Genomic DNA, 11,743 nt, shown 5'->3' on the forward strand with positions numbered 1-11,743 from the left:
ACGGCGTCTTTCCGAGCAAGAAATCAGGGTCACGTTTGTTGAAATGGTGAACTTATTTGGCTGATTGGAGATCAGACCCCGGTTTTCCCTGCTGTGTTTTCTTGATGTAGAGATCAGTCCTGGTCCCTTCAACAGCGTCTCACTCACTTAGAGTGAGTTTTTAAAAGCTGTGTTACATTTTTCCCTCTGACCCGAAAGAAACAGAGTCAAAAAAAAAAAAAACTCACTGTTTTAAAAACAAGAAGAAAATTGAATCATTGTGTGTCCTGAACTGGACGCGCTGATGAAACCATCATCAAGGTCACTCAGGAGTTTTAGAGTTCAGAGTTCAGAGTTCATCGTCATCGCTGCTGTCCCAAGACGCGAGGCTTGTGGATCTCCGAGGGAGGAGTTTGTGCTTCTGTCAGGATTCCTCTCCGACTTCCTGGTTGATCACGTGGTGGTACCCCTGGCTGCCGACTGGCTTCCTCTGCCAGCAAATGACGCAGAGGAGGAGGGCGATGAGGAGGAGGAGCAGGCAGCCGGACAACGCCAGGCTGATGATCACCTCTGGAGGCGGAGAGACAAATGAGTGCGAAGGACAGACGGAGAGGAAGTGAGTTTTCAATGTGTGTGTTAGAAACGTTCACCTTTATCTCTCCCTTCTGAAGGCACTTGACACTCTTTGTCCCGGTCTTCTGAAATAGAGAGCTTTGTAATTCTCACAAAGTCGTCGAGGGGGCAGTCAAGGGAGCAGCCTGGCAGCTGCAGAGGGTAGGGCTCCACTTTGCTGTCGTTCCGGTAAAACATGGACACCGAAAATGAGCTGGATGGACACACAAAGAGAGAGAGAGAGCGAGAGAGAGAGAGAGACAGAGAGAGAGAGGTATAAAATTTCAGTTTTACAGTCTATGATCATCTAATGCCACTTTTAAAAGATGTTTTAATGTCCATTATCAGCACACAAATGGTCCTCATGGACCTTAAGGATAAAGTGACTGATGAAAGCAGTTTTAAATCAGCTTCACGCGTCCTTGTATTTTTGACGCAGTTGAATCTGGTTGTGTTAAATTTCAAAGTAAAAGTCTCACCCATTTATTCCACTGAGCATAATTTTTTCCTTTGTTTCTGGTATCAGCTTCTCAATATCACACGGACTGTCTGCGTGTGTGTGTGTGTGAAAGAGTGTATTATGGGTACATTAATCTGTTTACACAGTCACATTGTGAAATCATTACATTTCAGGGTGGAGACTTGGTTTAAGGGTAGGGGTAGGGGTAGGGTAAGTCTCCAGGAAATGAGTGTAAGTCAAAGTAGTGTCCTCTGAAGTGATGGAAACGTGACCGTGTGTGTGCTTTTTACCCGTTGCCGTCCCTGTACAGCTCGATTATGTGACAGGAGGCATATGGCGGCTGTCTTCCGTTGAACACGTTCAAGCTGGCCTGGAGAGCGGCTACAGTGGTGTCATGCTGTGGAACACACACACACACACACACACACACACACGTTTCAAAGAAACGTAGCTCTTACTTGCTCTCTTCCTACGAGTTAAATGAGAAGACCGAGCGCCACTCTCGTGTCCGCACGCCAATTATGAGGCTACAGCCAGGAGAAGGTTAGCTTAGCTTAGCGCAAAGACTGGAAACGGGGAAACAGCTAGCCTGGCTCTGTTGTGATTCAAAAAGGCATTCTTAAAGTGTTAGTATTGTTAACTGGCTCACCGCTGACAGCATCATCATTTTCAGCCTCTGTTTGGGGTCTGGGACGGCCATCTTGGACAGATTCTTCACTATTTCGCCCAGCAGGATACCTAAAAGACAGCCCATTTAATCCTGTATTTAAAAGGTTAAGTGGTGATAGTCAACAAAATCCCCTGAAAAGACCAAACCCAGCAATGAACTGATCCTTCTAACAAGTGCTGTGTGTGTGTGTGTGTGTCAAAGACGGACGTCTCTAAAGCAGTCGGATTTCACTGAACTACAAGCACGTACCTCCCTGCAGCCGGCTCTTTTCTTGTTGTTTGTGGACACCGAATATGACCTGTGGACATTGGACATCAAGCGGCATTTAGACAATCACGAGACACGAAGACTCCTAAATGAAACTGGAGATATTGCTACTACTTACCTGAAATCCAAAGTCTTTGAGCACTCTGAGCTTCTCCATAACTTCAGGAGTCACCCAGTCAGGAGCCGACATGTTGTGGCGGGACTGAATTCACACACACACACACACACACACGCAGAGGGAATTACGGAAACCGTGAAAAAGACAGTTGACGCTGACTCAGCTGTCCCTGATGTCATATTTGCCTCAAACCTGAAATCTCTCATTACTTTGCGTGCATTGACAGATACAGATACTGATGTATGTGTTGACAGCATTATTGATCGGTCTGGCATGTGTGCGCTCATGCACGTCCACTGGGAAACCAGCTGAAATACATGTCTGTGAACTAAATAAGATGATGCACGGATGAAACATGTTCCTCTAACAGCCAAAATGTCCACTTCTTCCTCAAAAACTGGTGAGGCCAGCTGAGTCACGAGACTAAAGCCATCACACGTGAGATTTGGTCATTGGTCGCTCAGCCCACCGGACGCTTGCACATAACTTCTCCGTCGAGACGGCTTGTGAATCGTGGACGCTCTTATTTTGAAATGAAGGCGTGCAACGGATTTAACAGCACGTCAAGTTAGCAAGTTAATTCCTGAAATTATTTGAATGATCAATCAATAGTTTGAACACTATCCGAGTTAAGTTACATTTCATACGTTGTGGCGCTCAAATGAAATAACTCTATAATGTCGTAGTTGAACGCCATGTTTTCTGGTTCCAGTGAGCATTTTTCATTCTGAGCAAACGAGTCGTGTCAGAGGATTTCCCGCCTTCTCAGAGAACAGTGCTTTTACGAGGTCGGGCTTTCGTTGTTATTGTCAATAAAAACAGAAGAGAAGAGGAACGCCAATACAAAACTTAGGTTTCACTTCTGCTCTGGACTTCTTGTTTTTGCTGGCGGGTGACTGTGTGTGTGTGTGTGTGTGTGTGTGTGTGTGTGTGCTCTCACCTCACAGAAGAGTGTGTCGTACACACTCCAGACTGACTCCACGTTGGTCTTATTCAGTCCAGTTTTACTCCTCACCAGCTCTATGATGTCCTGAAGAGATGAACACAGTAAAGCTCTTTACTTGATTTAAAGAATGTTCAAAAATAATAATAATTTTATGATATTTAGACGAGAAAATATGTGGAATAACCACTCTCCTTTTGACGTCACGTAACCCCGCAAACTTCCCAGAAATATCGGACCTGGTCTTGGCGCTATACACTGTATATAATGAACGGAGAGAAGAGAAGCAGACTGTACCTGGTATGTAGTGGTGACATTAAGAAATTCCTCGGTGTGTTCGGTTTCATTCATCAGCTGCTTGTAGCGAGGGCAGTCTCCGAGAGGGAAAGAGAGAAGCTAAAGAAAAAGAGACGGAAAGTTCAGACAAAGAGCGGTGTGAATAAACCTAGAGAAGTCTTTATATTACACGCATACCCTCTCTTGACTTTGTGGCACGGTGTGGACAGGTATTGGCTGCCACATCAAGTCCGGTTTGAAGACCTGCTGACCTTTGGGGGGGTAGAGACCTAGATGACAGCGATATAACGACACAGGCTGTTAATGTGAGGAGGGGAAGTACTTGGAAAGAGAGGAGTTACTGGTGGGAGGACGAGCAGAGACCTGCAAGGTTGGCCTCGGCGCTCATCAGGGTGCGATCCAAATCTGTACTGCGAACTGAGATCTGTGGACAAAGGAGGTGCCAGTGAGTGAATGTACAAGTTCAACTGTTTTATAAAAAACTGCCAAAGTACTCGGGGGGTGGGGGGCTCCGACTGAGGGCCTCCTCCTGGAAAGCAGCTCTCAAACTTCCCGCATGCATCGTGTTCTCGGAATTGCAGCACCAGTCGGAACCCTGTATGTACCACCAACATGGCAGGGGGGGGGAGGGTGTCATGGGACATACCTCGTGTCTTTCATAGGACTCGTTGAGAAATCCCTTGTATCGATTCCTCAGAAACTGGCCCAGCTCAAAGTGCTGCCGCATCCCCACCTAAAACACACACACACACACACACACACACACATCAAGAGGAAAGCTCATCGACCTAAAGGTATTGCATTGGAGTTATAGATGCAGTAAATAGAGCTTCAAAACACTTCAGCGTTAGCCTTTAATGCATTACAGTACATGAAGTGTACAGGTCATTATATTGGTGTGTTAAAAATACAATGGGCCTCCATAGACTTTAATGCAGTGCATTAGCAATAACAATAACTCAAGCTGTGTATGGCAGCATAATGACCCTACACATAGTTAATCACTGTGTAATACTGAGCATTTTGAGATTAGGTTTGTGCTGTATACAATGGCTGAGATGTGGCTACACACACAAAAAAAAAAACGTTGTTTGTGCGATTAAAACATGCTCATTGTACCTGCGATAGCTGTCCAAAGCCCTGCGGCCAGTCGCTCTCCTGGTGCGGGTCGGTGGGATAGGCTTTGACAGGAGACCTGTCACCGTGCCGAAACAACTGCAGGGGAGAGAGAAGAGATGTCACGTGTCGCGGCTGCATGCTGTCCCCCCCCCCCCCACGTGTTGGTCCCTGTTTCCCTTCTGCCCAGGTGCTACGTCTACTTCCTCAACGTTGTGCACCTGGCCTGAGATGAGATGAGCTCCTAACCAGCATCAGGAGAGGAGAGGCCTTGGGGGGGGGGGGGGTTTTAAAAAGGTGTCTCGCTGTGGTCGATTGGGTCGGGGGTGGAGTTTTGTTAGTCCCATAGGGCCGCCTAAGGGTGGGACGTAACACAGGTAACCTCCAAATAACAACACACTATTTGCCCTTTATTGAGCAACAACCAAAAAAACTTCCACTATTACGTAACATGTGTATCTTTCAGTATTTTCTATTAACCCAAGCTGTTTATGGGGGGGGGGGGGGGGGTTCTCCTGGAAAATGCTTGAAATATAAGTGTATAAGGTCTCTACTTTCTCGAATTTCTTTGAAAAAACTGGAATAAAAAGCGACAGATATTTGCACATCGCTGTTAATGGTCTTTCTTAACAGATGCTTGTTAGTATGTGGGTGTGGTCCGACCCATGACTGCTGAGTGCTCCTGTAATAATGTAGTAATGACTGCTGAGCCCTCATGGGTTGGAACGCCAGTGTTGATGGGTGTCGCGGCTGCTGTCATCCCATCGCACTATGGTCTCTTAGTTTGTTGACTGTCAGCAAATAACACTTTCACTGTTTCATCATGTGATGTTTGACTTTGGTCTTCATGAGCCTACTTAGAAGCTTTTATTTCCCACAGCCTGAGAGAAGTTATTTGTACATATTTGTTTTGCTGTATTTGGCTTCTAAAAAGGATAAAACATCAGTCCTACAATTATAAAAATGCCTCAATATACTGTACAGGGACCTTTTCAGGAACTGTCTATGAACCGGGCCTTTTACTTGAAACTGCTCCTCTGATATAAATAGGGAACTAAGGTTGTGAAGCCTAACGCCGGTGTAGGTTGGCAGTAATAGCTGTATCCAGTCACTTAGATCTTGCTACTGCATGCCACCACATCAGCTGTCTATTCAAGTAGAACAGTTTCAGTTTTCAACCGTGCAGCCACTAAAGAGAAGCGTGGGTTTGTGGTTTTCTGGTTTTCTGGTGTGGCGAGCATGCATGACTGATCTGTCCAAAATAGCTGAAATAGTGTGTAAACTCTTTTTTAAAGGGTGGATAATCCCTTTAGAACTCCTAATCTGATCCGCTCCGTGAGCCATTCATGGCCACCTAGCAGGAAACTAGGTAACCGCCTCGAAGAATAAGAACACGTAACATTAAGCTCCCGCAATATCAGTCGCAAACAGCAGTCACCAAACCTACTTTCACATGAGACAATCCGCGCTTTGCCCTCTGCCCTGACCTCCCTCTCACCGTCATATTTTAACACTGTGACATGCAAGATGCTTGATGGCTTTAACACGGGAAAACACGAGTGTGTCCAACGCTATTTCAATTCTCACATCCCTGACAGATTCCATGTCTGTTACGCTAAATAAAAAAAAAAAAAAAAAAAAGCAATAGAGGGTGGGAAGCAGAACCTACTCGTCCTCGCCTCACAGTAGATTTAGAGTAAGTAAGAGATTAGAAAGGGGCAAAAGAAAGGGATTCTTTAGATTCAAAATGTATAATCCAATCAATCAAAGTGAAGCAAACATTCAGGTTACTGTTACTAGAGCTGCCACTTTGTAATTACAAGATTTTTACCCTAAAGTGGTCCCAACATTTGCATTCACCGCAATGTGTTCTCCAAGGATCTCTATACTTTGCGGGGGGGTTTTCCTGCATATGGATGATGGCCAATGACTCGGAGAAGGCTGGGCAACCTTCAAACAATCCATAAAGCTGCAACCAACTATTTCAAATCCTCTCACAAAGTGTTTGCCCATGTTATGATTTTGCCTGCTAGCGTCCCATCTGCATCACAGTGCATCCTCTTGTAGTGACGTCAATGTAGAGCTCATTGTTGCTCTGCCAAGACAATAACTTCTGTATTCTTGGCTACAACCTCGTCCCTTCCCTGGGGCAGCCTGGCCTCCCCGATGAGCTGTGAACAGGTCCAGGGCAGGGCAGCTGCAAATACTTTAGCGAGTGCTTCCTTAATATGTGCCCGTGATGTGTGCTTGGAACCAGGGAAAACATCCAAGCAGAGGCGATGGAGGTTTCTACATGGCCCAGATCATTATCAATCTGACCAGATATGCCCCAGAGATTAGACAGCACCCAAAGAAGGTCAGCATTTACATGACAGCTGACTGGTCACCTGACAGGATCCGAATCATAATGAAGTTTATCGCCAATCAGGTTTTCACATACAAGGAACTTGCGTTGGTATGTGCATAACAATACACATAGCAAGTAGAAAACACTAAGACATACGAAGAGGATGAGTTTTCTGACAATGATTACTGCTATAACTAATTCCAAACCTTGTAATAACCTCTTCAAGCTCGACTCATCGTTTGCCAGAAATGACCTTAACGTGAGTTAAATGTTTTATTTTAAGTGTCAGCAGGACACTTGCTAACAGAGTTCCTGTAAGACTCGTTTGGGGGGGGGTTGTCTTTGGTCGTTTGCTGGTGTCTCATGACTCTGAATTCAAACTCCGCCTTTATTTTGCTAATATTTCAAGAAAATGTCCACTTTACGACGGGTTAGCCTGTTTTCCAGCGCAACGTATTACTAGCAAATACAAACTGTGCTTCTTTGGAAAAAAGTAAGTGTCGCCAGGTGCATTATTAACGTGCCGACTTCACAAGAATACCCAAACGGTTCGTCTTAGACTCAATTCGTGTTCAGTAAAAATATGCGTGTTCCCAGATAAGCAAATAAAAGAAAAAGTCAATGTAGTTCCGCACGCGTCTATTCACACCGAGGAGAAACGACGCGGGTCGCTGCGGAGTTCAACGCAGCTTCCGAAGCGTTATACGAGACATTATTATTACTCACCACAGTCACATATACTCGTTCCCTTTCTGCCGCAGCTGCCCCACAGACAGAGCCCACCATTAGGAGAAAGAGCACCGCAGCGGACACCATGTTTTCCGCCTGAGTAACCGGAGGGCAAACCTATATTTGCTATAACTGATTGTCGCTTCCCGAGGTCCCCTGGCTGGGCTGCGTCAAGTCAGCCATTGTTAACCGCGCCGCGACTGGATCGGAAGTTAAACCATAAACTGTAACGCGTGTAATTTTAACAAAAAAACGAGCTAAACTGAGGGGACGCCAAACATTAAAAAGGGCGAGGTGTATAGTCTATTACGTTTTAAGCATATACTTAATTTTCACCCACACTTGCCCTTTTTATTCGTGGAAAAAAGGGCACATGTTGTTTAGCACGCATTTTATTTTGAAATGAATAGCCTGCTTTGAATAGCTGACTTTATACAGAAAGGGAAAACGGAAGTGACGGGACATCCAATCCGTGTGCGTGCTTGTGAACAGTCCTGAAGACCACTCTGTGCTCATTTTACTTTGTTTGTTTGTTATTATTGTTATTATTTTCAGAATCAGAATCAGAAATAATGTATTAATCGGGGGGGGGGCGTATCAGGTATCAGTCTATCTATATCTCTTATGGTCACAGACAAGATCAAGGCTTATAGTTAGTCACATTTTTGACTTACTAAAATCAAAATGATGAGATAGTAAGTCAAAAATTTCATTTACTTCATTACAATTTTGACTTGCTTAATTTTGACATATTAAGTCAATGTTTTGACTTAATATGTCGATAATCACATAAAGTTGATATTAAGTACAACTCGAGATGGTATCAACTATATTAATACTAAATTATAGGATCGTAAGTGAAGATCATGAGATAGTAAGTCAAAATATCTCATAATATTGACTAAGAATCATGTAATTCTGTCTATGTTGGTCAAAATTTTAACTTAACATGAGTGTTGGTATTTTTTTTTTTTGTCATGCTTAACTTTTCTTTTCATCTTTCTTTCTTCGTTTTTATTGGCAGAAATCGGCCTCCACAAACATCTGCCAAAACACACCACATCTGAATTGCCAGCTCATTCATTTGGAGGCCTGCAGTTTTTCTCCGCAGCCACTAGAGGTCAGTGTTGTGTTGTTGCTGCGCAGCCTTGAATGATGTGTTTCTGATTACAGTTATTAGGCTCTACCTATGGGTACAAGACGCTGCTGGAACTTTAGCCTTAATAGGTCCGAATGTTTGATCTTTTTTAACATTATGCTGGAGAGAGAAGATTGAACAAAAAAATCATGTCAGAAATACCTGAAAAATACTGCATCAGGTTATGTGCATCCCTGGCAACTTGAGAGAGGCACTTTTCATTGTTGTATAGACTTAATTGGTTAAAATAAGCATTACCTGCAGCTCTAATGTTAATTGCAATAGCATTTTGTGCATATTCCACTAAAACTGCAGTCCTCAAGTGATTGGTCTTTGGACATGAGGGTCTTGGGTTGTGTCTGTGTGTGTTTGAGTGCATGCTGGTATTTACCATTGCTTTAAGATAGCAACATCCGTGGAGGTGTTCAAAGTTAGAGCTTTGAAAGGGCTTTTTTTTTGCGCTTCAAAGCAGTAAACGCTAAACTGAGATGATGAACAAGTTATACCTGCTGAACACCTGCGTGTTAGCATTGTCATTGTGAGTTTGTGAGTATGCTGACATGCGAGCATTACCATTTAGTAAAGCCTAACAAAGCTGCTAGGCTTGTTATGTAATTTTATGATTCAATGTAAGATAAATTTGTAAGATAAATTTGACAATGAAAGTTTTACTACTAGTACTATTATTTACCATTATTATAACCACTATTTCTACTACTACCATACTTGTTAATACACCTACTACTATTATTAATACTGCCACACATCATACTATTACTCCTACTACCACTACCAGTTCTACTACTACTACTAGAACTACTATTTGTGGGATGTAGTGTACTTGTACTAACAGGCCTACTACATCTATTTCTACTGGCTTTTACTGGTTTTGAGTTCTAAAGAAATGATGTTCTTCCCCATAAAGTTGACGTTGTATTAAAAATGAAACATCAACAAGTATAAAAGATCATTCTTGAACCTCAGATACGTTAGTTTGACAAAATAATCCTGTATGAGCAGCTAAAAGCTCCAGAAAAAGCTAGTATACAGGGCCTTGAGTTGTCTCTGGGTAAAACAGGCCCGTCAGAAGTCTTTCCTTCAGCCAAGAGAACTGATTCTCAATCTGGAGCTGACCCAGAGAATCTGGAAAGACGACAGAGTGAGAGATTTTCTGGGAATAAGTCCTCAGGCCTGTTCACACTGGGGTAGTACATAACGTGGCGGCCTTATGGAGTTGAAAATTAACCAGTGGTGGAAAGAATCCCAAAATATCCCGCCGATGTAGAAGAGCTCCTGATTGGCTGACATTTTTGCTTTACTGGCATCAAAATCTGCTTGCATAAAGGGAACAGATATCTTATTTTGCGGGGAGTAACTTATGATTAACCAAATTTGAAAAAAGGAAAAGACAAATGGCAACGGAATAGGCAAGAGGAGAACGATAGACAGGATTGTGTGAAGGGAAATAAAAGAAATAATGTATCTACAGGATCATGAAATCATCATAAAAGCTTTTTTGAGACGGTTGTGGCACACCTGGACATTAACACAAATAAAACATCCCCGGGTTCAGGCAGAAAACACCCAGATTAATGTTGAAATAAACCCTGTGGGAATGTATCAGTGCACCACATCCCACGAGCTGCCTGCAAAACACAGAGTAGCAAAACAACAAGCAATCAGCCATATTCCCTCAGTATTATTGCCAAGTTGTTGTACGTCTTTGCCAGTTAAACGTCAATAATCTCTTTGTTGCTTTTTGTTTTTGCCTCGGGTGTTCATATCTGCGGTCAAAAGCTATGTATTACTAAATCCTGGTGGAGGTGTTTGTGTTTTTGCTCATAACTCAGATTATAGGTGACGGCTAATGCTGAAAACACATGCTGCGTCCTGGCTTAGCCATAAATTAACACTTGTGCAAAAACAGAAAAATAGGCAACAGCCAAATCTCACTGGGATCACTCACACACACACACACACACCGGCATCAACAATAACAATAATGAGAACAATAGTGATTAGGGGAGGCAGGGATTACCCTTAATCTGCAGTATCTATGTGTTTGTTAAGGGGGCAGATATGCTCATTAAGAAGGAGTTAAAGCGGGATACCCTCCCTTCATCTATAGAACCAAATGCACACTGACACCTCGTTGAAAGAGGTGTAATCGGCTGGTTGGGGGATTATAAAAAGCAATCCAAGTGTGTGTTTGGGCGGGGGGGGGGGTGAGGGGTATGATGGCTGGTCTGCCCCGCACGGCCATGACTAATGATCATGAAGATCACACGGAGAATTACTGACATAATTACCGAGATGATCTGCAGAACAGATGTCTGTGAGCTTCCTCCTGTCATCTGACAGGCCCTTCACAGCCCTAACGCCTTGGTGCCTTCCGCTGGTCCCTGATTGTGATCTGCACCGAGGAATAAAAGTGGGTTTCTTTTGCTAACATCATGTGTGGGAGCAGTTGCGATGGACGCAGGGATGCAGAGTGCGCCTGAGCGGCCAGATGATGGCAGCATTTTCTGCAGCTTGTTATCACGCTGAGGCCTCTGACGCATTTGCTTTAGTCATCCCCCCCCCCCCCCCCTCCCCTTCCTCTCTCTGTGAGATGACTGTTTTTCATTCAGCATGAACATTTAGTAAATATGCAGCAAAGTGCAGCATAGGCATAAAGGAATATCACATCTCAGACAAAACTAGGCTGCCTCCCCTCTGTTTCGTTTTCACACAGCAAAAGCTACATTTTTAGAGAGATAATGACAATAATTAATACCAAATGTAGACAGTGCTGGGGTGCACTGAGATGGGAGAATAACTGGTGAGGTATTGCAATAGGAAACACAAGGTTCCAGTTGGAGAGGAATACCCACAGGTTTAAAAATAGGCCACAACACTCCTTATATAACAAGTGGGACATGGGGGGGGGGGGGGGGGGGGTTGTTTACAGAGTTACTGCCTGAGAAATGAATGGTAACAATCCAGCATTATGTTGCACATTTCAAATCCTCATTAATCCAAATGGGCCCAATTAGCCTGTCAATCACACTGTAAAAAAAACAACAAC

At 43.7% G+C, this 11,743-nt stretch overlaps 1 protein-coding gene across 1 annotated transcript; it reads right to left on the reverse strand.

Moving 5' to 3' along the window:
- Positions 1-403: 403 nt before the first annotated feature.
- Positions 404-7,626, reverse strand: acp2 (acid phosphatase 2, lysosomal). The gene is made up of 13 exons (XM_070930447.1): positions 7,536-7,626; positions 4,466-4,561; positions 3,993-4,079; positions 3,710-3,770; positions 3,524-3,615; positions 3,347-3,445; positions 3,047-3,136; positions 2,107-2,190; positions 1,971-2,019; positions 1,701-1,789; positions 1,342-1,448; positions 630-805; positions 404-549 (listed from the first exon to the last, which is right to left on the reverse strand). The coding sequence occupies exons 1-13, from the start codon at positions 7,623-7,625 to the stop codon at positions 404-406; spliced, it is 1,266 nt and encodes a 421-aa protein (XP_070786548.1). The 5' UTR covers position 7,626.
- Between the last annotated feature and the right edge of the window lie 4,117 nt (positions 7,627-11,743).

This window comes from Enoplosus armatus, chromosome 24 (assembly GCF_043641665.1).
Source record: "Enoplosus armatus isolate fEnoArm2 chromosome 24, fEnoArm2.hap1, whole genome shotgun sequence".
NCBI classification, from domain to species: Eukaryota; Metazoa; Chordata; class Actinopteri; order Centrarchiformes; family Enoplosidae; genus Enoplosus; species Enoplosus armatus.